At 37.5% G+C, this 27,713-nt stretch overlaps 2 protein-coding genes across 14 annotated transcripts in view; both read right to left on the bottom strand.

Moving 5' to 3' along the window:
• Nucleotides 1-4,165: 4,165 nt before the first annotated feature.
• LOC127440862 (oocyte zinc finger protein XlCOF26-like) lies at nt 4,166-17,036 on the bottom strand. Of its 6 annotated transcripts, none has more exons than XM_051697890.1 (5): nt 16,970-17,033; nt 8,251-8,293; nt 7,634-7,695; nt 5,497-5,695; nt 4,166-5,211 (listed from the first exon to the last, which is right to left on the bottom strand). In XM_051697890.1, exons 4-5 carry the CDS (start codon nt 5,579-5,581, stop codon nt 4,304-4,306), a joined length of 993 nt encoding a protein of 330 aa, XP_051553850.1. In that variant the 5' UTR covers nt 5,582-5,695; nt 7,634-7,695; nt 8,251-8,293; nt 16,970-17,033; the 3' UTR covers nt 4,166-4,303. The 6 variants fall into 6 exon arrangements, with proteins under 6 accessions (XP_051553850.1, XP_051553852.1, XP_051553851.1 ...); XM_051697892.1 differs by lacking the exon at nt 8,251-8,293 and adding an exon at nt 12,880-12,923 and having other exon boundaries at nt 16,970-17,009; XM_051697891.1 differs by lacking the exon at nt 16,970-17,033 and adding an exon at nt 12,880-12,898.
• Nucleotides 17,037-22,690: 5,654 nt separating this feature from the next.
• Nucleotides 22,691-27,713, bottom strand: part of LOC127440881 (gastrula zinc finger protein XlCGF7.1-like) — a 108,681-nt gene continuing 103,658 nt past the window's right edge. For 7 of the 8 annotated variants that reach the window (XM_051697950.1, XM_051697946.1, XM_051697951.1 and 4 more), the window contains one exon: nt 22,692-27,505. In XM_051697950.1, coding sequence (XP_051553910.1) covers nt 26,721-27,505 — 785 coding nt within the window. In that variant the 3' untranslated portion in view covers nt 22,692-26,720. Of the gene's footprint in view, nt 27,506-27,713 lie in introns of all 8 variants that reach the window. The other variant, XM_051697947.1, reaches the window with a different exon arrangement.

Here is a 27,713-nt window from a genome sequence, read left to right as displayed (position 1 = left end):
GAAAGTTGAGTGGAAGGAAAAAGTGTGGAAGAAAAAGATGCACAACCAACCGAGAGAACCGCAGCCTTATGATTGTCCAGCAAAATCGATTCAAGAATTTGGGTGAACTTCACAAGGAATGGACTGAGGCTGGGGTCAAGGCATCAAGAGCCACCACACACAGACGTGTCAAGGAATTGGCTACAGTTGTCGTATTCCTCTTGTTAAGCTACTCCTGAACCACAGACAACGTCAGAGGCGTCTTACCTGGGCTAAGGAGAAGAAGAACTGGACTGTTGCCCAGTGGTCCAAAGTCCTCTTTTCAGATGAGAGCAAGTTTTGTATTTCATTTGGAAACCAAGGTCCTAGAGTCTGGAGGAAGGGTGGAGAAGCTCATAGCCCAAGTTGCTTGAAGTCCAGTGTTAAGTTTCCACAGTCTGTGATGATTTGGGTTGCAATGTCATCTGCTGGTGTTGGTCCATTGTGTTTTTTGAAAACCAAAGTCACTGCACCCATTTACCAAGAAATTTTGGAGCACTTCATGCTTCCTTCTGCTGACCAGCTTTTTAAAGATGCTGATTTCATTTTCCAGCAGGATTTGGCACCTGCCCATACTGCCAAAAGCACCAAAAGTTGGTTAAATGACCATGGTGTTGGTGTGCTTGACTGGCCAGCACACTCACCAGACCTGAACCCCATAGAGAATCTATGGGGTATTGTCAAGAGGAAAATGAGAAACAAGAGACCAAAAAGTGCAGATGAGCTGAAGGCCACTGTCAAAGAAACCTGGGCTTCCATACCACCTCAGCAGTGCCACAAACTGATCACCTCCATGCCACGCCGAATTGAGGCAGTAATTAAAGCAAAAGGAGCCCCTACCAAGTATTGAGTACATATCCAGTAAATGAACATACTTTCCAGAAGGCCAACAATTCACTAAAAATGTTTTTTTTTATTGGTCTTATGATGTATTCTAATTTTTTGAGATAGTGAATTGGTGGGTTTTTGTTAAATGTGAGCCAAAATTGTCACAATTAAAAGAACCAAAGACTTAAACTACTTCAGTCTGTGTGCATTGAATTTATTTAATACACGAGTTTCACAATTTGAGTTGAATTACTGAAATAAATGAACTTTTCCACGACATTCTAATTTATTGAGATGCACCTGTACATTGTTTTTTGCAGAAGAAAGATATACAGGGCAAATGGAGCAGGCATGCGCACCGCCACAAAAATTACAAATGTGTAAAAAAACGGCAAGGATGTTTGGAGCAGCCAAAATCGTTAAAGTTGTTGCACACTTATCTGCCAGAATTATACATAATGACTCTTCCTTTGACATCGTTCCTGGACTACGAAATGTAAGCAGTTGATTTCGGAGTGCTTTGGAGGCTGGGGCTTGTTGGAGTTTGGATAGTTAAAGGGCATTTAGATGTTTGGTGGTTGGCGGATATGCAAATGGTGCAGGCAACATTTCGGCATCCAAGGAAGATTCTAATATGAAGCTCCAAATTGAGTGCTCCCCAGTAAGGACACTGATTCCATTGTGATACTCTTGCTGCAGATTTAGTGGAAAATTATTTGTTGTAGGTGTAGAATAAACTAGCCCCCGTATGACAGAGAGCTCTGCGATGACAGACAGATAGTCGTTGAGCTCTTTACGTCTATGTGGAAATGTGGAGCATATTACTTCGGTATATCTGGAAAAAGCGATGCAGAATTCGGCCAAGGTGAGCACTCGATGGATGAGGGTCTAGGGTTTATTAAAGTAACTGAGAAAGATCCGTAGTCCAAGGAACGATGTGTTTCTTGTTGTGGAATGGATGAAAGGAGGGATGCGAGATCTATGTCCTTACCTGCCATTATTTGTGTGTGGAGATTTGCAGAAACTGGCGGCTGCTCCATGGCTAGAGCATGGGAGTGGGGGGTAATGGGAGTAGCGGAAGCAAGAGAGAATGAAGGTGGTCATGTTGGAGCGGGGAGGGAGGGATTGTGAAAGGGGAGGGGGGCTGGAGCCGAAATCGGCAGCAAAGGCAACCTAACGCTGGATTTTACTTCGTAAGGATAGAAAAGTCCAGGGGGAAAAGAGCTTGAGGGGAAAGTGGTGGAAGTGGAGATGGAAAGCTGAGGCAGCCTTGCGCTTTGGTCTGCTCCATGAGCTAAAGATATAGGAGGGAAGGAGGAAAGAGGAATGGGAAGATGTGTAGGGTGGGTAGCATTGATGAAACTGTAGTTTTGGATGTTTTGATTTGGAAGTATAGAGGGATGAATGTCAGCTGACGAGGTGCTGGCAGCCTGAGTTGAAGGTACGTGGCACTGATCCGTGGCAGTGGCTTGGAGAGAAGGCGCAGTAGGAGCATGGGTGGCGTCTTGGATAGGAGATGTATCCAAAACTTTGGAGGCTGTGGTTTGGAGCCTGCAGGGTTTGAGCTCAACTTGTCATGGTCGGGGCTGCGTTTAGCTGAAACATACAAGTTGTACAGCTAGGCTTTGCTGGATCTGCACAAGAATGGAATGTCCATGGCTGCTAGGGTGTGACGCAAGCCGTTAACGATCTACTTGGATATGGGAAGGATGTAATGGCTTGCTGAATAGAGAGAAAAGAAAGGAGCCTGGGATGTCGAGTGGGGAGATGGATTTTGTCATGCTGATTTATTAAACTATACATCATCACCCTTAATAAAATTCAGTTTGAATGATGTTAGATATTAGAAAACAAACCAGCTTTGCTTTCAGATATTCAAATACTGAGTACAGAGCTGACTTAAAACATTAAGAGCCTAATGAAGTGTTTTATAATAATAATACTAATCAACAATATCGGACTGAAATGTGAAATTTAGCATTGTGGTGAGGTTGATTACCACTTTTTGAATACCACCATAATTTTTTTCCCCTCTGACTATGTTTGTCAAGTTCCAAATAAAGAGAATATTATATAAGAGGAAGTAGTTTTCTTTTATGAAATATTTAATTGAATGACTGGATATTTCAAAAATAGGCATTACAATATGTTTATTTAATATATAAACCATTTCTTTTGGAAAAATGTAACTATATCGTTATAGATATCATTATCAGTCATATTGCCCACCCCTAGGTGGGACCAAATGCCGGAAGGATTGTCGCAGGAGCAAGGTAAGCAGTGGTTTATATACTCTATGAAATGATGATTGACAGGATTAGATGGACTAGCTCCTCCCGAACTTAGGTTTAGGACTTAATTTAAACAAATGATCAAACCATAGGAGTTAATCGACTAACTTTAAAATTTAACTAAAACATTTAACTTAACAGAGAGTTTCGGTGGATGACGTCATATGCTTGGTAATCTTCAGATATTTTCATTTGTGTTTAATCGCAATATGTCTTATTATACATAGAAATATATTAGTTTTATTACATTATATGATCACAGATATTTTAGATCCTCTAACCCAGTGGCTCCCAACCCTGTTCCTGGATTGCCCCCAACACTACACATTTTGGTTATCTCCCTAGTCAAACACACCTGATTCAACTCATCAGCTCGTTAGTGGAGACTGCAAGACCTGAATTGGGTGTGTCAGAAAAGGGAGATATACCACATGTGCAGTGTTGGGGGGCCTCCAAGAACAGGGTTTTGAACCACTGCTCTAACCCATCCCCACCCCTAAACCTCACCATATTTAAACAATGTAAAACAGTCACAATTAGTTACATTAAACTTTTAACGCATTTAGATATTTTTGAGCACGTAACCTCACCCCTGAAACTAAAACTTATAACCTTTCAAAAATATAAAAGATGTAACAGGCAGATAAATGTACAGTCACAATTATTTACTCAAAAAAAAATAAATAAATAAATAAAAAAAATAAAAAATTAGAGTATTTCAAAGGACTCTGCATTCAGTTTTCTAAAGCTATACGGTAGCTTTGTGTCAGTGATTTAATCACTGAAAACCTTCTTCTCTCTGAAAGCAGTCACATCTCATTCGAAAAGATACATCCAAACAGTGGACTGTCACAATCAGTCACAAGACAAGCGAGAGCCAATGACATTTGACATCACTGACAACTCTTCCTCACACAAAACCATCATACAGCATCAGAAGATCCAGAATACAGTGCATGAATACCGCGGATTACTTTTATGATTATTTTTATGGTGCATTAATAATAATATAATAATAATGCAATGAGTAAATGATGACAAATTTTCAATTCATTTTATTTTAAAATGTAGTATTGAAATAGTCATTTGAAATTTAAAAATAATTGAGTCCAGCATCAGAGGGAGGTTTTTGTGGCGCAGACAAAATTTGCTATAGGGACAAATCATTATGAGAGTGTGTTGCACTGTGTTAACATTTTACAATGCTTTTTAACATGAGTTTGTAGATTAATGGATTGGGCAAAACTCTTCCCACATGAAGTGCAGTGGAATGGTTTCTCTCCAGTATGCACTCGCTCATGTGCTTTCAGGATTCCTGAGCGAGCGAAACTCTTTTCACAATGGGAACACTTGTAAGGTTTTTCTCCAGTATGGATTCTTTCATGTGATTTCATTTGCCCTGACTGAGCAAAACTCTTTCCACAATGTGAACAATTGTAAGGTTTTTCTCCATCATGGGTTCTTTGGTGCCTTTTTAATTCACCGACTCTCGTAAAGGCTTTACCACACTCTGAGCAAACATGAGCTTTCACACCAGTATGTGATACCTGGTGATCTTTAAAATTGTTCAGTTGTGAAAAACATTTTCCACAAATAGAACACAGGTAAGGCTTTTCATTTGCATGAGTTTTCAGGTGCATCTTTAGATTTGTTGCCAATGTAAATTTTTTGCCACACTTATCACAGTTAAAGGGCTTAAATCCAGAGTGAGAACGCAGATGAATTGTGAGATTGCTTGAATGTCTGAAACTCTTTCCACACTGAGTGCATGTGAAAGGCCTCTCTCCTGTATGAATTCTCATGTGGCAGTTAAGGTTTCCTTTATCGGTGAAACTCATTCCACACTGAGTGCATGTGAAAGGCTTCTCTCCAGAGTGAATTCTCACATGATTATTAAAATGTGATTTATTTGTAAAACTCTTTCCACACTCAAGGCAGGAAAATTTTTTTTGGCCTCCAGTTCTTTTTCGCAATTGATCCTTTTCAGTCTGTGAGCTAGTATGAGGCTTCTGATACTGATCTTTCTCCTCCAATTCATTCAGTTCTTGACTTTCCTCTTTCACTTCCATCAGCTCTAAAATAAACATAAATTGTCTAAATCAATTAAAGGGCAACAGACGTGAAATGGAAAGCAAGTTAAAATGAACCCCAGTTTAAATGGTAGAAAGAAACAGATGTCAAGGCTTTTGATCGCGTTGCTTCCATTTAATTGGCTGATAACAGCAGCAACATGAAATGCTCAGTGTTTTTATATCATGGTTATTATTTTTTAACAAATCATGCAGCCCTGGCTAATTAGATATTTAAATTTATGAGCAGGTGTAAATAATAAAGTCACCCATGAGTGTATTTTACCTACCCCTTTGTTCCTCAGTATCTTCATTTGTCATTCCACATGGTTCTGGATCATTCATGTGCTCGCTCTCCTCTTCAATACAATCCATCTTTACAATAGTATGTCAGGCAGAGCTCTGCCGGAACAGTGCCAGCATTTGAACAGGTGTGTAACTGGTGAATTGCTGTGGGAGGGGCTTCAATGAAGGTGTGGTTTGTGATTGCTGCAAGGATGTCAATTGAGATGTTAGAAATCCATTTACATTCAGCCCATTAACCCCACTATCAGAGCACACTTAAATCACACTCTAACTGAGAACAACAATGCCCAACCAAGAAGCTAGTAAAAACCAGACCATATTTCATTTTCATCGACAATGGTCACACCACATGACATTTGGTCACACCACATGATGTTTTTAGAATTTAGTCAAATGTACAGGCAAATGAATTGGCCACCTCAGCAAAACACTGAGTCTATTTATAGTCTGACCACTAGGGCTGTGTTTACACTGTCACAAAAAATCTGATTTTTTTACTCACATCTGACACAGATTGGATATGGTTGCACACGTGTAAATGCAAAAATCTGCACAAGATCGGATTTTTTCCGATCTGATCCACTTCCAAATGTGGTTTTAAGTCAGATACATATCCGATGTCTCACTACCCGTCGTCAAACGTGTGAACTTGGTCCCACCACTCCTGACTTCTAGCCCTATTCGGATGGGATTAGTTTTATATGGGGTCATGGGGTAATGTAATAATTACCAGAGCTTCTCAGTAATTTTAATCCCGTGTGAATCGGTCACGTCACATTTTTCCGGACTTTTTCCAGACTGCGCGTTCTCGTGCCGGTAAAATTTACAGCGTGATTCCCAACAATAAAACGGCCTGTTAAAATAACCCCTATATTAATCCAGTGCGAATTCATAAAGCCAGTAAATCTGCAATTTCCAGCACATTAAATGTTAATTATTTACCCATGTAAAAGAGAAACAAGCAGTTTTTTTAATAATGATTTGAGCAGATACAGTGCGGGAAATTGTGTTGAGCCCAGCATTTCGGAACATAAAATTACATAACGTGAAGGGATTGTCCATATTTTTATTTCAAGAGTGTAATACAAGATTACAGGCTTGTTAATGTCACCAGTTCTGTTGTATTTAGCCAGATATTCCAATCAATTTCTTTTTATAATCACAGACACAGTATATGATCATGTTTAATATGTCCTGCATAATTAATTAGCACAGTATAGGTCAGCTACGTGTGACAGCAGTGTGTAAATGCTGTAAACACATCCATCTATTGTATGTGATTTTTAAAGTCATCGCTTATCCCGTGCATGGAAATTGACTAAATATTACAGATGTCCGCAGTAATTACTTTACGGACATACATTATGTCAGGAAAACTAATCTTGTTTGAATAGTGCTTTGGCAATGGAATCATTCGAGTTTGGGTGGGAGATAAATGTAAATACAGATATCAGATATGAGTTGTGTCTTCAGTGAATGTAAACAGGCGGAACAAAAAAATCAGATACTGTCAAAAGATTGGATCTGTGCATTGTTTTAAGGGGTTGGAAGTCGGTGGGAGCACCCTCAATTCAGGAGTGGTGTGAGGAAATGGGAAGGGTGGCAGCCTTCGAAGAGGTAACAGGTAGAAGGCTGGGGATATGGGATTTTTTAATGGGAAATGGGGTAGATATTTGATATTTTTGAGGGGCTATCGGAGTGGGACTGTGGAGAGAAATGCATAGTTTTAGAGTTGTGTGTTTATTATATGTGTATGTATATATATATATATATATATATGTGTATGTATATATATATATATATATATATATATATATATATATATATTTATTTTTTAATTATATATTTTTTTTATTATTAATTTTTTTATTTTATTCTGTGTGTGTGTGTGTGTGTGTGCACTTATGTAAGACCACTGGGATGTTTGTTTGGGGTTGGGTGGGGTTCTTGATTGGGGAGGGGTAGTAGTGGGAGTTAAATGTTGATTCATTGTATATTTGTTTTGTTTTTCTTTGTCTTTGAAGAATCAATAAAAAAATGTTAATCACAAAAAAAGACTGGGTCTGTGCATTAAGCCTTGCAGTGTAAACACAGCCTAGATGTCAGTGGCAACATACTCACCAATAAGCTGGAGGTACTCTAGACAGACAAAGAAGAGTGGTTGTCAGTTGTCATGTGGAGACCTAAATTGGAATAAAAACACAAGTGAATTAAAACTGTTTTCTTTATAATTCCAAGAAAAAGTATGTGCTATCAGGAGTGGTAATGATCACTAATTGCCATCATGGAAAGTGTAAAACCGCCTGACAGTGTGAACTGGACTGGTAATATTGACTGTGAGTGGCGAACATTTAAACAGCGATTCACGATGTATCTGTGAGCAGTTGGACTTCAGTCAGAAGCACAGAAGATAGCATTGCAACTCACTGTCGCAGGATCGCAGGCAATAGAGGTGTTTAACACATTCGTATCTGACCAAACAGAAGACAAGGATAAATATGAAGTGGTAATTGAAAAGTTTGATGCACACTGTTTGCCAAAATAGAACAAGACCTTCGAGAGGTATGTTTTTCATTCTAGCTGGCAGCAACAGGGAGAGTCTTTTGACAGTTTCTTAATGGACTTAAAGCTGAAAGCTAGAACATTCAACTTTTGAATCCATGGTCTGAGACCAAATCGTGTTTTGAATCTATGACATAGAAAGTGAGGGAGAGGTTACTGTGAGAGACAGAGCTTACCTTAACTGAAGAGGTGAGGATATTCCACGCCAGTGAGTTGGCTCTTCAGCATGCCAAGACATTCAATGAGAGCACAAAGATCAAAAGGAGTTCAATCAAGGTAAGACTGAATGGTCTAATGTAAATAGTGTTGCACAGAACAAGTAGATGGCAGCTCTACAAATGAATGCAGCAATAATCTCACTCAAGCTGGACAAAAAGCCAATTTGATCTGTGAGCTTGAAGCAATGAAAATAAAGCCACATATTAATCAAAGAACTGTCCTGCTCAAAGCCTACAATGAGCAGCACATTAAAATAAAAAAGAAATGTCATCACAAAGTAAAAATGAAAAACAGAGAACTTTGCCTTCTGTTTGTAGTAGTTCCTGGTGGCCATTACTCAGTGTTGGGTTAAAAGGCTTGTGAAGACCTGGGTTTGTTAAAAGGGTGTATATAATTAATACCACCCAAGGCATAGAGCAGTGTAGATGATATACTGAAGCAGTTCCCTGACATCTTTAAAGGGATTGGTGTTCACCTACAAGATACAGATGAAAGAAGACACACAGCCAGTAGTCCACACTCCCAGGAGGTTTCCAGCACTACTTCATGACAAACTGAAGCAAGAGCTAGAAAGAATGACATCATTGGGAGTCATAGAGAAAGTGGAAAATCCTACAGAGTGGGTGAATTCCATGGTGAGCGTGAAAAACCAAATGGTATACTTTGTGTGCGTGGACCCAAAATACTTAAATGCACATTTCTAGAGGGAACATTATCAGATTCCAACAAGAGAAGAAATTCAGCTGAAACTAAACGAGGATAGCTCATAGAACAGTATGTTTAACACAACTTTAGGCTGATATCCCTTCTTGAGGATGCCCTTAATTTCTTCATTTCCTAAAGTGTTCCACAGAGCCATGGAGCACATCATTGAAGCCATAGAAGCAGTGCATGTTTATGTGAATGATATTGTGCTATGGCAATGCACAATATATCAGTGCAATAAAAGGCTCACTAAAGTGTTACAGAGGGTTCCAAAATATGGACTGAAGTTTAATAAGGAGTCAGTTCGAAGTGAAGGAAATTACATTCCTTGGAAATAAACTGTCTGAAAGAGGGGGGAACCAGACAAGAGTAAGATACAAGCAATACTCAAAATGTCCAGACCCACAGACACAAAGGCTATACTGAGAGTGAAGGGAATGATACATTTAATCGGAAAGCTCGTACCAAATTTCAAAAACGGTATGCCTGTGAGGTGTTGCGTGACCAATGTGAGTTTCAAGTGGACTGACAACCATGAAAAAGAATGGGGACGACTGAAGACTCTTCTGACTACAGAACTTGTTCTGACATTCTTTGACCCATCCAGAAAGACTAAGATATCCACATACATATCCAAAGAGTGATTGGGTGCAGTACTACTACAGGAGTAGGGAGAGAATTGGAGGCCAGTTGCATACACCTCAAGAACGATGACTCCATCTGAGAGGGGGAGAATCGGAGGCCAGTCGCACACACCTCAAGAATGATCACTCCATCTGTTAGAGAGAGAATTGGAGGCCTGTCGCTTATGCCTCAAGAACGATGACTCCATCTGAGAGGGAGTGAATCGGAGGCAAGTTGCATACGCCACGAGAAAGATCACTCCATCTGAGAGGGAGAGAATTGGAGGCCAGTCGTATACGCCTCAAGAACGATCACTCCATCTGAGAGGGAGAGAAGTGTTGTGAGAGGTGTTGCGTGACCAATGCGAGTTCAAGTGGACTGACAACCATGAAAAAGAATGGGGACGACTGAAGACTCTTCTGACTACAGAGCTTGTTCTGACATTCTTTGACCCTTCCAGAAAGACTAAAATATCCACAGACGTGCCCAAAGAATACTGACTACTACAGGGGGAGGGAGAGAATTGGAGGCCAGTCGCATACGCCTTAAGAATGATCACTTCATCTGATAGAGAGAGAATTGGACGCCACTCACATATGCCTCGAGAACGATGACTCCAAGAATTCAACAGCTGATGATGAAAATTCATCGATGTGATCGCAAAATGATTTATACACCAGGAAAGTACATTACACAAGTACAAGTGCTGGCAGATGCCCTATCCAGGGCTACAAAACAGAGTGAAGCACACAATGACAGCTCCACTGAGGCTGATGTGAATCTCCATGTGAACATGGTTGCTGCAGCTCTTCCAGTCACAAACATGAAGTCCAAGCAGATTGCAGCTGAAACAGCACAAGACAAAAGTCTACAAATGGTCATCACACATCTGAATGAGGATAGGCCTAGAGGGCTATGTCAGCAGTACTACAACATAAGAGCAGATTTAAGTGTTGTCAATGGACTTCTACTGAGGCAGAACAGAATTAATATCCCTCAATCACTGCAACAGGATATGCTGAAAAAACTGCATGAGGGGCACCTTGGTAGGCCTGTCACGATAATTACGTTATCGACTTATCGTACGATGTATGGACATGATCTCGATCATTTTTGCTGACCTTGATATTGCCCATTGTGTTTACATGTGTGTTTATTTACATAACAATGAATGTCACTGGGGGCCTGGGTAGCTCAGCGAGTAAAGACGCTGACTACAAGCCCTGGAGTCGCGAGTTCGAATCCAGGACATGCTGAGTGACTCCAGCCAGGTCTCCTAAGCAACCAAATTGGCTCAGATGCTAGGGAGGGTAGAGTCACATGGGGTAACCTCTTTGAGGGCGCTATAATTCGGTTCTCGCTCTTGGTGGGGCATGTGGTGAGTTTTGCATGGATGCCGCGGAGAATAGTGTGAAGCCTCCACACGTGCTATGTCTCCACAGTAATGCGCTCAACAAGCCACATGAAAAGATATGCGGATTGACGTCTCAGACGCGGAGTCAACTGAGATTCGTCCTCCGCCACCCAGATTGAGGTGAGTCACTATGCCACTACAAGGACTTAGAGCACATTGGGAACTGGGCATTCCAAATTGATGGAGAAAAAAAAAAAAAGAATGGATGTCACTAACATTTTAGCCAGTCGCACTGCTTCTGTCCTCTCGCCTGCTATCTGTGTTAGAGGCGGGGCTCACGCAACTTCTCCACACACACAGAGTGGACAGCAACAGGTGAAGATAACCTGTTACTCGAGGCTAATACGTGTTTTATTAAGTGTTTTTCCTGACGACTGCATAATTCTGGTCAGAAATTTTGAAGAATAAGTCCAAATGGGCTTGGTTTCAAAGCCGCATTCCACAGCTCCGGTGTGGGAACATTTTGGCTTTAAGCCAAATGAGAGATGAGAGCCCATTAATGTGAATTAGCCAGTACGTCTACTTTGTTTAAAAACAGTGGCAAGAAAAGTGGCAATACAACTACCTAAAAGCTCATCTAAAACATAACCATCCCATCCTGTTCTACTTGTTAAATTATATCTAACTTATAGCTAATATGTTGTTACTTTGCACTTTTTGTTAACAAAGCTCCTAACCATTGAGAAACTGGATTGGCAGTATATTGCCTGCTAAGGAATGAATGATTCTCTATACCCCTGTGCCAAATGTTTAATATTTAGTGCAATTTTATTAACGGAGCCCAAGAGTCCATTTTATTTATTGTTTTGGTTGTGTGGTTTTACTTTATTTATGTTTTATTTATTTAGGATATTTAAAAAATTTTTTTTTTTTTTTTTTTGACATTCCAATTCCAATGTCTGAATATTCTTAAGAATTAAAAGTTCTTTGCTCTTTGAAAGGGTGTACTTGCATTATTATGCTATTATATTATCATTATATCAGTGGTATAAAATGGTCTTAAAATGACAATAATATCGTTTATAACAATAATTTCTGGGAAAATATATCGTCCAACAAAAGTAGTTATCGTAACAGGCCTACACCTTGGAGCAGAAAAATGTAAAAAAAAAAAAAAAAAAGGACCAGAACTGCTATCTGTTGACCAGGAATAAATTCAGAAATTGACAGGACAGTGTCAACCTGTGAGACTTGTTTAAAGCATCATGCTAAGCAGCCAAAGGAACCCATGATTATCACAGACCCACCAGATGAACCATGACAGAAAGTTGGGACTGATCTGTTCCTCCTGGATAGAAAGAATTATAAGCTCATGATAGATTACTCAAACTATCCAGAGATGGCACTGCTCCCCAATGCATCTGCTTACTGTGTGAATAAACACATTCAATCAGTCTTTGCAAGACATAGAATCCCACATGTTGTCTGCTGTGACAATGGACTGTGCTGCAGTTGCAAAGAATTCCAGAACTTTACAGAGGATTATGATTTCCAACATGTGTCGTCCAGCCCAATGTATCCCCAGTCAAATGGGAAAGCAGAGAAGGGAAGTACACATTGTCAAACAACTCAAGAAAGCAGCCGACAGTGCATCAGATCTCTATTTAGCACTGCTGAACTACCGAGCTTCTCCACTCGAGCATGGCTTGTCTCCTGGAAAGATATTGATTGGATGTATATTACACACTACCCTGCCTTACTCAACAAAACCAAACAACAACAGAGACCTGAAACAAAAACAAAAGCATCTGAAAAGGAGACAAAAAGCAAACTGTGACAAGATATACAGAAGCCTGAAAACACTTTCTAGTAATGACATGTTTAGACTTGATGATTACAACACCTGAAACAGGAAGACCACACAAGAGACAGTGCCAGTAGAAACATCTGCAGATAAAACAGATCACTGTGGTTTTTATAGTATTTTATAGTATTACATTTAATTGTATTGCAATTTTGCATAATTACAACCCCAATTCCGAGAAAGTTGGGACAGTATGGAAACAATTAGGAGGGATTCGTAAATTCTATTCATCCAGTGCTATATTGAAAGCACTACAACAACACATTATTTGATGTTTTACCTTGTAAATTAATTTTGTATTAAAAGGTGATGCAATCGTGTTATAGTGTTTAAGGAGCCTCCAAAAAAGCCTTGTTCTTCAAGAGCAAGGATGGGTCGAGGCTCACCAATTTGCCAACAGATGCTTCAACAAATAATCCAGCGCTTTGAGAACAATGTTCCCTAAAGACAAATTGGATAGATTTTGAGCGTTTCACCCTCTACAGTGCACAATTTAATTAAAACATTCAAGGAATCCAGTCAAATCTCAGTATATAAAGCAGGGCTCCAGACTAAACAAATTACTTTGGAGACACTGAATCCTAAACTGAAACATTAAGGAGCCAAATGGCTGTTTTAGTCACCAAATCACAGAATTGCTCGATTTAGATTGCTGTTCAGAAACAAGATAGAAAGCCTAAGAAAAGGAAGACAGCTGATAACCCATTAACAGGAGGTTTAATAAACAGTACACATAGTGGAGAAGATAAGTTTGCATTCCCTTTTGTCTCATAAATGTTTACAGCCCTTTCATAATTTATACAAATATAAGAGATAAAATAGTTTTTTTTTTTATTTACAGTTGCAATCGAAATTATTCAACCCATAAGGCCTGCACCCCTGAGTCTTCTCTTTACTGTTGTACATGAAACTGGGGTTGAGCTGGCAGAATTCAATGAAGCTTTCAGCTGAGGACATGTGAGGCATCTATTTCTCAAACCAGAGACTTAGTTGTACATCTGGCCTTCCACATCTCTTTCTGTTCTTGTTAGAGCCAGTTGTGCTTTGTCTTTGAAGACTGTAGTGTACACCAATGAAATCTTTTTTTCAATTTCAAGCATTGTATAGCCTTCATTCCTCAAAACAATGATTGAATGTTTCTTTTTTGCATTTTTATGACCTTTATGGCCTAATATTGACCTTAAGACATGCCAGTCTATTGCATACTGTGGCAACTCAAAAACAAACACAAAGACAATGTTAAGCTTCATTTAACAAACCAAATAGCGTTCAGCTGTGTTTGATATAATGGCAAGTGATTTTCTAGTACAAAATTAGCAATTTAGCATGATTACTCAAGGATAAGGTGTTGCAGCGATGGCTGCTGGAAATGGGGCCTGTCTAGATTTGATCAAAAATAACTTTTTTCAAATAGTGATGGTGCTGTTTTTTTTTTTACATCAGTAATGTCTTGACTATACTTTATGATCAGTTGAATGCCACTTTGGTGAATTAAAGTACCAATTACCTTCCGAAACAGCAGAATCTGTACATTATTCCAAACTTTTGGCTGCCAGCGTGTGTGTGTGTGTGTGATGTGTGTGTGTGTGTACACACACACACACACATCAGCCACAACATTAAAACCACCTGCCTGATATTGTGTAGGTCCCCCTCGTGCCTCCAACCCACATCTCAGAATAGTATTCTGAGATGTTATTCTTCTTCTCACCACAATTGTACACAGCGGTTTTCTGAGTTACCGTAGACTTTGTTAGTTTGAACCAATCTGGTCATTCTCTGTTGGCCTCTCTCATCAACAAGGCATTTCTGTCCACAGAATTGCCGCTCACTGGATGTTTTTTGTTTTTGGCACCATTCTGAGTAAATTCTACAGACTGTTGTGTGTGAAAATCCCAGGACATCAGGACAGAAATACTCAAACCAGCCCATCTGGCACCAACAATCATCCATGCAATTATCTAATCAGCCAATCATGTTGCAGCAGTGCATAAAATCATGAAGATACGGGTCAGGAGCTTCAGTTAATGTTCACATCAACCATCAGAATGGGGAAAAAAATATGATCGCAGTGATTTGGACCGTGGCATGATTGTTGGTGCCAGACAGGCTGGATTGAGTATTTCTGTAACTGCTGATCTCCTGGGATTTTCACACACAACAGTCTCTAGGATTTACTCAGAATGGTGCCAAAAACAAAAAACATCCAGTGAGCGGCAGTTCTGTGAACGGAAACGCCTTGTTGAAAGTCTAAGGTAACTCAGATAACCGCTCTGTACAATTGTGGTGAGAAGAATATAATCTCAGAATGTTATTCTGATATGCGGGTTGGCACTGTTTTGGCGGCACGAGGGGGACCTACACAATATTAGGCAGGTGGTTTTAATGTTGTGGCTGATCGGTATAAATATAAACAATAAAATTCACATGGTAAAACATCAAATAATGTGTTGTTGTGGTGCTTTCAATATGGCACAGGGTGATTAGAACTTACAAATCCATCCTTTCTGTTTTTATTAGCATGTTCCACACTGTCCCAACTTTTTTGGCATTGAGGTTGTAGTTGGATTAACTTAATTGTTCACAAATAAAGAAAAGGTGATGTCATGATATATTTCTAGTCTGAGCACTAGATGTCAGTGGCAGCATATTCAACTATAAGCTGGAGGTACCAAGGAGCTCAAAAATAGGGAGGCACTAGCCTAGACAGCCGATAAGTTGTTTTCAGTTGTCATGCGTGGACTGAAGTTGGAATAAAAACACAAGTGAATTGAAACGGTTTCTTTATTGGTCCAAAAAACAAGTTCATAACGAAATTTATAATCAAATTTCAGATGTGAAAGTGGAGACTTATAGTAAAAAAGGACTTAACTATTGATCTGTTTCTCACCCACACCTATTATATCGCTTCTGAGGAAATGGATTTAACCTTTATTAATCTTATTAATTACTTTTATGTTTCCTTTATGTGATTTGTGGAGCTACAAAGGCCTGATCACCATTCACTTGCATTGTATGGACCTACAGAGCTGAGATATTCTTCTAAAAATATTTGTTTGTGTTCTGCTGAAGAAGGAAAGTCAAACACATCTGGGATAGCATGAGGGTGTGTAAATGTTGAGAGAATTTTCATTTTTGGGTGAACTACCCCTTTAGTGAGTGGCTATGACTTTCAACATGTATTCAGGGGTCTTTTGAATGCTGCTGTATGATGTCACATCTGGTCCTTGAACACTTTTCAAAACTAAAGTCTCAAAATGGTCTTTTGTTGTCGGTCACACCACATGATATAAAACCATTAAGCAACATTATTTTGTGTATTATGATGGAAATAACAATGCAAATGCATTAGAGTTTTGTTTAGTCATACATAACAGTTAGGGAATCATACCGAATCTGAAAAAAATTAAGTTGAAACTATTTTAAATTATTCTTTTTTTAAAGGAGAAGTTATGGGTCGCACAGCATGATGTTTTATTAATTATAATGTGAAAAAATGACCTATACCTAAAAAGCCTGGAAAAGGTAAAGGTTGTTGCATGTATTTTAGTGGTAGGTAATACATATACATGGTACTTTTAAAAACATTTTAAATAATTTTTAAAGTAGTAAAAATGCAGACGGATAAAATAAGAAGGCGTCATGACATTTACTCATCTCGACACATATTCAGCATTTTCTTTTCTTATACTGACATGACTTAAACCCAATAGTAGCTTATTTGAATTAAAAATACAACATGTTGACAATAAGTAGTTTAATCAATAAACATGGTGAAATGTCTGAATACCTAAATGTGTCTGAAACACTTTCACATTTCACATGACAGAACATTTCTGTATTATTCTACATTCACTTTGTAAACACAGCATCACGTTACCTGAGGAGCGCCAAACTGAGAACATTAACTAAGGCTGCAACTCTTAAAACTTGTTACACTTCAGCAATGACAATAAAACGATTATCACATTAAAAATATAGTGTTACGAATTTTTTTTTTTTTTCAACTGAAGTCTTCAATAAATATTTCCACTTTGGGTCACAAATAAAACATTTACACAATCAAATAATTTAGTTAAAGAATCAGACAATATGAATGTGTTTTGCAAATTATTTGTGAGATGCATACCTGTAAGCCAGGAAAGAAAACCAAGAGAAACCAGACTCGATCTTCTCAACTGCTCTGTGTTTATGAGACATGCGCAGTAATGTCACGCTGCGTACATGTCATAATAAAAGTCCTTCACGCAAATGTGCATTTACCCAATTATTCTTCATAAATAAATTATCATAAATGATAAACATCACTTTTTAACGTATATAATAATAAAAATAAAAATAAATAAAACATTACAATGAAAAAAAGAAAGAAAGAAAATAAAGAATATTTTTATATTTTTAGAATCATGTATATATGTGTATGGTTGTATGGATGTTCCTTATGCTTAGGTAATGCAAAGTTTTTTTAATTTTTTTATATTGCCATCATTGTAATAAATCAACACAACAAATCTATGAATACTAGTATGGCCATCTGTTTCAGACATTCTAATGTTCTACTTATTTGCTCATTTGATCCACCCAAAATGTAACATTCTGCTGCTTTAAACAGTTAATTAAACTTTAACATTTAACTTAATGTTTAACTTGTCATGTTACAATTTTTTTTTTTTTTTTTAGCTGTTTTCAAACTTACCACTTTTCTAATTTCAAGTTTTTAACCTTTGTGCGTCAATTTTAAAAAGTTACTCAGAGGTCATTAGAGGATTAAAAATGTCATAATATTTTAACTGCCATAAAATATTATATATTAATATTATTTTCCACTTTCACTGACTTCTAAACTTTTTTAACCAACATCAGTCCTGATCATAACTACCAAATATTCATTCATTTTCAGGATTTTAACCCTTTAAATGCCAGTTTCTTTACATAGTGCCACTGTTGTTTTTTACACACACTCACACACACAAATTTCTCAATACACACATACAAAACACACACTGACATCCATACCAACACACCCACACAATTTTAGCTGCATCATTTATTCAACTGGCCTTCAGTGCTCTATAATACAGCAAACAGAAAATAGGAAAAAAGCATGTATTTGCTCCATAGGCTAAGTATGAGAAAAATGGTGCCATCTGGTGGAAAATATTTAAAAAAATAAATAATTTTGAAGCCAGGGCTCCAGAATGAAAGCATAATATCATAGAATTCATGATATTATGCTTTAATGGCACTGGGATCAAATATTGCAGTTTTAATGGGTTTCAACATTTTTGTCCTTAAGGTCCTGAGTGTAACTATTTTGTGTACACAGTGTATTATAGATGTATTACAGGAACTGATGTTGAAATATTAAAATTCCCCAAAAATACACAACTTTGGCAAAATACATGCCGTTGGCATTAACACAGCCAAAATGATTGAAATAAAATAAATGAAAAAGACAAAAATGTCCCGAATGTCACACAAGTGTTAAATAATTAATCAAATTTTAACATTTAATTTAAGCGTTTAACTCGGCATGTCACTATTTTTATTTTTTTATTTTTTTTTAGCTGTTTTCAAACTTACCACTTTTCTAATTTCAAGTTATTAAAATAGATATCAACAGTGGCGATCATGCATTTTACCTCACACAAGTTAAATGCTTTATGTGAACATAAGTGATTGCAGTTACAAAGAAATCTACATTTAAGTAGCCTTTAACCCTCTAAGTGGTTGCAAAAAAAGTGTGACACTCTTACATTTCCAGGTAAATTTTGACCCGCCATAGGAAATGAACGGGTGGGACTGTAACTTGGAGCATTTTATTATTAATTTATCAAATAAATAAATCAATCAGCCACAATACGGAACAGACTCACACATAAATGATGGAGTGAAACTCTAGCACATCCACAATGCAAAAAACACACACACGCACACACATAAATTAATTTGAGAGACTACAATGCGGAGCATTTTTCTTATTTTGTCAAATAAAAATCAATCAACCACAATGCAGCACACACGCACACATACAGATCAAAGTCAGAGTCTGACCCCACATTATTGCTGTTCACGTCACTGATTTGAATTTGGATGTTTGCTAAAAATTGTACATTTGCCATTGCAAAGTCTTCTGTGTGTACACAAATTGTATAATCACTGTTCATTGCTGTTCATATCAGTTTATTGCTGTTTGTTATATTGACATTTTTTTTCATTTATTTGAGTTAATAAATGTTGATGTCTGAAATAAATAATAGGTAATAAAATGCTTTATGTCTTCTCTTTACAATACCTCAGGTTTTACTGTAAGAATAATGTAGCATTTTTGCAAGAACTGACACTTTAAAACAAGTGGCTTAAAAAAAAAAAAAAGCTAAACTTTGACAAGTAATAGTCTTTGATGATGTCTAAGTATACTGTATATCCAAATTCATAACTTATTAAATGCATCTCGAAAAATAAGTTTGTTTCAACATTGGTTTACAGAGACTAGGCCCATGATCTAAATCAGTGCATCACTGTAGCCGCCTGCTGCTTTAAGTATTATGTCATGTCATTTCTTTTTTTTTTACACCAGATGGCATCAAATGCTCCAAAAGCCTTACAAAATCTGAAATTTTCTTAATTTGATTTTGCAAAAGTGAAATTAACATAAAATATGTTTATTGTATGTATTTTTATATAATTTAATATTTAAAAAAAAATCTAATTAAATCCAAATACCAACAAATTCCAGATTAAATGAAAACTTTAATGTCATGAATTTATTGAAATTCATTTACTTTTTTAAAAAATCAATTCAGTTAGTGCTGTGAATCGATAAAAAGTTTTCTGTGATTAATCCAGATTAATTGTGATTCAGTTATGGTACATGATACATTACAAAAAACATTTTAAAAATCATCATAAATATATTTACTTTATACTTTGTCTCAAAAAAACTTGCAAGAAATTGGTTAGTCAGCATTTATTATATATTTTTTTAAATATATTTTTCTTTTGTTTTTTTGTTTTTTTAGTTCATTTAATTAGACACATTTTTACAGGTATTAATCTTTGATGCAGTATACTCTATGTATACATGCCATAAAATCAGTGGACAAGTTGTAAATACATTTTGGGCAAAATCTTCTGCGTTTGATGGTGGACTTTTTTTTTTTTAATAATCGGATCAAATGGGCAGATTCAATTTATATCAAACTTTATTGGCAAGAGAAACTCAATTTTAAAAGTTTAAAATCTCAAACTATCATTTCTCTGTATGCTGTTCAGTCTCTAAAATAATACCTGGCTACAGCTTGTTGAATGGGCGGATCCTTCCTTCTCAGTATTTAACGCGCACACGCTGGGTCTCTCTTTTGTGGTTTTGTTTTTGACAGTGGTTCAGATGACAGTAGCTGTGTGCTTACAGGTGATGCAAAGAGATGCAGAAGCTTGCATCTCTCTCTCGCACGCCTGGTTCACCGCTTGCGGGTGAAGTCTCCATCTCCATACAGTAAATCCGCTACCATGTTTATTATATTAATAATACATTTAATGTATATAGCGCCTTTCCAGAGCTCAAGGACACTTTACAATCTCAGGATGGAGAAGGAGATGGAGAAGTTTAGACAGATATGAAGTGGCAAGACAATTAAGGGCTTTATAGGTCAGAAGGAGGATTTTGCAATGTATACGCGATGATACGGGTAGCCAGTGTAGCTTATATAAAATGGGGGTAATGCGTGAAGTCCTTGAAGTGTGAGTGAGTTTTGAATGTATTGAAGTCTACTGATCATTTTGGATGGTAAACCGATTAAAAGGGCATTGTAGTAGTCAATACGTGTGGTAATGAACACATGTACTAAAGTCTCAGCATACTTATGATTAATGATGTGACAGAGGCGTGCTGTGTTACGCAGATGGTAGAATGCAACTTTAACAATTGAACTGATGTGTGCTTCAAATGTAAGAGCTGGATCAAAAATAACACCAAGGTTGCGTACTGTTTTGGAGGATGTAACAATTTCTCCATAAATCTTAATGCAGAAATCAGACTTATTAGAAACAGATGATTGGGAGCCAGTAAGCATTCATTCAGATTCAGCAGAATTTAGCTTGAGAAAATTTAGGGTCATCCAGTGTTTTATGTCAGATATACATGCTATTACTGAAGGAGGTGGCGATAATGAGTCAAAACTTGAAGTGATGTAAATCAGTGTGTAATCAGCACAACAATGATAATGGAGACCATGGCGCCGAATAATGTGACCAAGAGGAAGCATGTAAATTATGAACAGCAGAGGGCCAAGGACAGATCCCTGAGGGACACCTTGTGTGAGAGAAGCAGTAGAGGATTTGTGGTTTGTATGGAAATAAAGTACCGTCTGCCTGATAAGTAAGATTCTAACCAAGAGAGAGCTGTGCCAGTGATACCAATAGCAGAAAGTCTAGATAAGAGTAAAGACTGACAAACTGTATCAAATGCAGATGTGAGGTCCAAGAGAACCAAGATACTTAGGGCCCCAGAGTCACCAGCAAGAGGAAGGTCACTGAGGACTCCAACGAGAGCTGTTTCTGAACTGTGAAAATAACGGAAACCAGACTGAAAGGTATTGTAAAGCTTATTAGAAAGTAGGAGGGACTGTATTTGTGTGGCAACTACTCTTTCCATAAGTTTAGCTACAAAAGGAAGATTTGATATGGGCCTGTAGTTGGTGAGTTCAGAAGGATATAAACCAAATTTTTTAAGAACTGGTGTGACAGCAGCAGTTTCTAAATCTACAGGAACAGTGGCAGAAATAAAAGACTGCCCGGCCTTATTATGCCCAGGACATGCGTCGCACGTAATGAATAAGCATGCACTGCTCCACACAATACGTATCTGTGCTAGGATATGCAGCTGAGTCGAGCGTGAACCAAAATGTATATTTGACAATTTAAACCACAACAAAGTGGGGAAAAACATTAGTGAAGTTTCGCCCATTGTACAAAGGTGCCTGGGTTTATTCCTGGCAGGTAGCAGATGCCCTAACACCACCCCCACACTATCCCAAACCAAATGGAGCCTGAAAGGCCCTAAATTAAATATATGATTAGTGTATTAGTAAAGGTGTCAGTTGTTTAGATACAGCAAATAAAAATGTCACTGCAATCAACTTGTCACAAAAGGTTCACTGCAGTCTGAAAGAAAAAAGGGTTGAGTGAAAGACACACAAGAATCGCCACCACTTCAGCAGTGCCAGTCACACCAGTGCGTTCAACTACCAAGGGATAAAATAGCAGCAGGGTATTCCCACAGGTAGAAATATGTAGCGCCCATGATTAAATGGGTGAGTGTGACCTTAACTTATCCAACTCTCAGGGTACTCCCGGATTTGCCATGTGCAAGTATTGTGTGCTTTACAACAGATGAACAGCTCGCGGTCTCTATCGGGGGGAGCTGATGGCTTTCAAAAGTGAGGTCAGTGCGGCTATTTCAGCTGTAAAAACCTACAGTGGATGAATATGTTGCCAAAAAAACTGGCAAGAAATTAATTGCAAGAAACTTTTAACTTTTAAGAGCAATGCTTAGGAACTGTACCACTGGCTCAACAGATGTCCTTGGAGGCATGGTATGAACGAGCCATCCAGTGACTAACTGACAAAGACACATACTGTTATACTATATAAGATTATAATTTTTTTCTTCTTCTTCTGAGACCAGATTTTTTACATTTAAATACATCCAAATACATTTAAACTCAGTTTTTCACAATTCCTGACATTTAATCGTGTCACTTGGTCAGTTAGGATCACTATTTTAAGAATGTGAAATGTCAGAATAATAGTAGAGAAAATTATTTATTTCAGCATTTATACCTTACATCACATTCCCAGTGGGTCAGAAGTTACATACAATTTGTTAGTATTTGGTAGCATTGCCTTTAAATTGTTTAACTTGGGTCAGACGTTTTGAGTAGCCTTCCACAAGTTTCTCACAATAAGTTGCTGGAATTTTGGCCCATTCCTACTGACAGAACTGGTGTAACTGAGTCAGGTTTGTAGGCCTCCTTGCTCCCACATGCTTTTTCAGTTCTGCCCACAAATTTTCTATTGGATTGAGTTCAGGGCTTTGTGATGGCCACTCCAATACCTTGACTTTGATGTCCTTTGGACTTTGGAGGTATGCTTGTGGTCATTGTCCATTTGGAAGACCCATTTGCAACCAAGCTTTTACTTCATGGTTGATGTCTTGAGATGTTGCTTCAATATATCCACATAATTTTCCTTCCTCATGATGCCATCTATTTTGAGAAGTGCACCAGTCCCTCCTGCAGCAAAGCACTCCCACAACATTATGCTGCCACCCCCATGCTTCACGGTTGGGATGGTGTTCTTCGGCTTGCAAGCCTCACCCTTTTTCCTCCAAACAAAACGATGGTCATTATGGCCAAAAAGGGCAGTTTTTTTGTTTCATCAGACCAGAGGAAATTTCTCCAAAAAGATCTTCGTCCCGATGTGCTTTTTTATAGTGGTTTTGGGGCATTGGCTTCTTCCTTGCTAAGCAGCCTTTCAGGTTATGTCTATATATATGACTGGTTTTACTGTGGATATAGATACTTGTCTACCTGTTTTCTCCAGCATCTTCATAAGTTCTTTTGCTGTTGTTCTGTTGTTTTCGCACCAAACTACATTCATCTCTAGGAGACAGAATACATCTCCTTCCTGAGCTGTATGATGGCTGCGTGGTCCCATGGTGTTTATACTTGCGTACTATTGTTTGTACAGATGAATGTAATACCTTCAGGCGTTTGGAAATTGCTCCCAAGGATGAACCAGACTTGTCGAGGTCCACAATTTAGTTTTTTCTGAGGTCTTGGCTGATTTCTTTTGATTTTCTTTTGAGTTTGAAGGTAGGCCTTAAAATACTTCCATAGGTACACCTCCAATTCAGTACACCTCCTATCAGAAGCTAATTGGCTAATTGTCATTTTTTGGAATTTTCCAAGCTGCTTAAAGGCACAATTAACTTAGTGTATGTAAATTTCTGACCAAATGGAATTGTGATATAGTCAATTAAAAGTAAAACAGTCTATCTGTAAACAGTTGTTGGAAAAATTACTCATGTCATGCACAAAGTAGATGTCCTTAATGACTTGCCAAAACTATAGTTTGCTAATATTAAATCTGTGGAGTGGTTAAAAAAAAGAAAAAAATAGTTTTAATGACTTCAACCTAAGTGTATGTAAACTTCTGACTTCAACTGTATCTCTCTGTCTTTCTGATTATATATGTATCTACCTTGAGTTAAAGAGGCTCCTAAGCAATGTAATTTGCGTATCCCTATTCCACACCTTAGTAAAGAGATGAGAGTAAAATGTAGTTGCAAAAATAGGATTATTAAATAGGCCACTCAGTACAAGAAATTGCTCCTTTTCATTTCTGGTAATTTCATATACAATTGGCACACTACACATTAACGCTACACATTAGCGACCTCGGTTAAATGATACAATAAATTATTAATGTCTCCTACAGCTCCAAACATACTACCCCATGTCTAAGCTAGACTGATCTGGCAAATAACACTATTATAGAAAAAATATATATTTATTTTTTTCAAACTGAAAGACATTTGACTGGTTAATGGATAATCATAGACGGTAGTCTCGGAGTGACTTCAGTCCAATAGTCTTTTTATTTCTCGATGCATCACCTTTAATCAGCTCAGAAAAACTGTACAGGAATATGAAATGATCAGAAAATGTGCACAATGTACAAGACTTTGAAGTAAGATATACAGGGTTCCCACAGTTTTTGACCAATTAACTTCGATGTCTTTAGTCGTGAATGATTACAGCATAATTGTTTTAAAACTCATTTTATAGAGATTGTTAGGTGGTACTTCCATGTGTGCATCAGGTAGTCTACCGATCCTTGGAACAGAGAGATTTAAACACCTATTTAAAGGAATATTCTGGGTTCAATACAGGTTAAGCTCAAATCGCCAGCATTTGTGGCATAATGTTGATACCCCAAAAATGATTTTCGACTCGTCCAAAAAAGTAAATATCCAGGTGACAGTAAGGCACTTACAATGGAAGAGAATGAGGCCAATTTTTGGAGGGTTTAAACACAGAAATGTGGAACTTATAATTTTATAAAAGCACTTACATTAATTCTTCTGTTATAACTCATGTATTATTTGAGCTGTAAAGTTGTTTAAATATTTATTTTTCACAGTCGTTTTAGGGTTTGTTGATGTAACATTGTCATGCTAACAAAGTTGTAAAATTGGCTATAACTTTACACAGAAAAGGTTAGTAAGTGATTTTATTAGGATTGGTCCCATTCACTTCCATTTTAAGTGCCTCACTTTAACTCAGACTTTTGCTTTTCTTAAAAAAAAAAAAAAAAAAAAAAAAAAGGAGGGGCGAGTCTCTATACATTTTTATGGTAATCAACATTATGCCACAAATGCTGTCGACTGAGCTTAACTTGTATTGAACCTGGAATATTCAATTAAACGCAAAAGTCACACACACACACAAACGGCCTCAGATCTGAATGCGGCTCAAACGATGATTCGACTTTGAGTCTCCAGGTAGAGCAAAATTACATTTACAATAGAATTTATATGACAAACTATTTGTTGTACTTCCGTGACTTTGCAGGCCTGGAAATCACACATTTTTATATTCCCTATTTTCAGATTTTCCATGATTGTGGGAACCCTGGATAAAATAATTGGTAATTATTTACCTATAACAATGCTAAAGCTAGACTTGATTCTACAAAGCAAGTAAATAATACTGAAATAACCAAAAAGCTTTCCTTAGAAATATTTTCATCCACACAGTAAATATAGTTGACTGTTTAAGCCTCGAACAATGTAGAATAATCTGTTGAATAATTTTGCAGCAAGAAAGGCGGTTTAGTTGAAAAGTGAAGTATTGAGAATTTGTCAACAGCTAACAAAATGTAAAAAAATATTCAGTTGAATGGATACAAAACTATAATAGACATTTCAATTAATATGTTGGTATAACAATTACTCTCCATCACATTTCAGAACATCCATCCAGAAGCTGGATGGATGGTCTGAAATGTGATTGAGAGTAATTGTGTATCCATTCTTTTGAATAATTTTTACATCTTATAGCTGCTTGTCCTATATAGGGTTGCGGGTCATGCAATTGCCTACAGCCAATTTAGGGTCTCCAAATAACTTAACCTGCAAGTCTTTTTTTTTTCGACTGTGGGGGAAACCAGAGCACCCAGAGGAAACCCACACGAACACGGGGAGAACATCCAAACTCCACACAGAAAGGCCCAGTTGAGCCAGGAATTGAACCCAGGACCTTCTTGCTGTGAGGCAACAGTGCTACCCACTGAGCAGCCCGTTTCAGAACAGAATCTCTTTAAAAAAAATTTTTAAAAAAAGATGAAATTGCTCAATAGTTCACCAAAAATTATAATTCTCTAATCACTTATTCAATCATTAAACTCTACTTTCTTCTGTGGAACACAAGCATGAACTGTAACAATTGTGTCAAGGAGACAGCAGATAGCAGGATTTATAGTGAAAAAGGAGCTACATTTCTCACCCAAAACATCGTATCACTTCAAAAGACATGGATGAGTCTTATGGATTACCTTTATGTACTTTTTGGAGCTTGAAAAGTTTCGGATCACATTGATTTACATTGTATGGATATATATTTACACTGTTTCTCCAACAAATTATCTTTGTGTTCCGCAGAAGAAAGTCATACGAATCTGAGACAGCAAAAGGGTGACTAAATGATTCATTTAATTCATTTTCAGGTGAACTATCCCTTTAAGAGAAAAATGTCTATTTGGGTTTTTCTGAAATTCACACGGTTTCAAACATTGGACCTAAAAATAAACTTCGCTCACATCTTTCCAGAATGTTTTTTGAAATGAGTCAATCGGGTGTAACTCATCCCACTTGAAGGCTTCTCTTCAGTATGCTCTTTCTCGTGTGTTTTCAGGGCTGCTAAATGAGTGAAACTCTTTCCACACCGTGAGCACTTGTACGGTTTATCTTTAATGTGGATTCTTTGGTGCATCTTCAAGTTGCCGGATCCTGTAAAGGCATCGCCACACTCAGGGCACACAAAAGCTTTCCCACTATGAATTTCCTGGTGCTCTTTAAAACGGTGCAAGCATGAAAAGCTTTTTCCGCATATGGAACACAAATGGGGCTTTTCATTTGAAGCCGCAATAACATTTTTATCACACTCATCACAGTTTGCTTCAGGGTGCTGATAGTACAGATGATTTTCAAGACATTTTAAATATGAGAAACCCTTTCTGCAGTGAGGGCACACGAAAGGTCTCTCTCCAGTGTGAACTGTCACGTGCCTATCAAGGTTTACTTGATATTTGAATCTCATTCCACACTGGAGGCATGCGAGAGGCTTATCTTTAGCGTGAATTGTTGCGTGATTCTTTAGATGATCTTTACGTGTGAAATTCTCTCCACACTGAGGGCATGTGTAAACGTTCTTAGCATTGTTAATTCTTATATGATCCTTTGTTTGTTGTGAGGAATTCTGTTCAGTCTGTGAGCAACTAAATAATCTCTCTCCAGGTGTGACATTAGGAGATTTCTGATGCTGTTGTTTCTCCTCCACTTCATTCAGTTCTTCATTTTCCTTTTTCACTTCCATCAGGTCTAAAACAAACACATTCAACAGTCAAAAATCAATTAAAGAGCAACAAATGTGAAATGAACAGAAAATTATTAGGGATGGGCATTTGAGTCATTTTGTAGTCGAGTACTCTAATTTATGAGTAATCGGGTACTTGTTTTTTAAACGACACCTAGTTGAAAATTATATTTTGTTTTTTTCTCAAATGTTAGGTTTCAAAATAAGATAGTT

This window comes from Myxocyprinus asiaticus, chromosome 5, assembly GCF_019703515.2.
Source record: "Myxocyprinus asiaticus isolate MX2 ecotype Aquarium Trade chromosome 5, UBuf_Myxa_2, whole genome shotgun sequence".
NCBI classification, from domain to species: Eukaryota; Metazoa; Chordata; class Actinopteri; order Cypriniformes; family Catostomidae; genus Myxocyprinus; species Myxocyprinus asiaticus.
The sequence above is the reverse complement of the archived record's forward strand: the minus strand, read 5'-3'. Positions and strand labels throughout refer to the sequence as shown.

Excerpts from the sequence above, each read along its gene's own strand:
- LOC127440862 (XM_051697889.1), bottom strand. The coding sequence starts at position 5,581 with ATGGATTGTATTGAAGAGGAGAGCGAGCACATGAATGATCCAGAACCA. Across the intron at positions 5,212-5,496 it reads AGATACTGAGGAACAAAGGG|AGCTGATGGAAGTGAAAGAG; the intron begins GTAGGTAAAATA and ends TGTTTATTTTAG.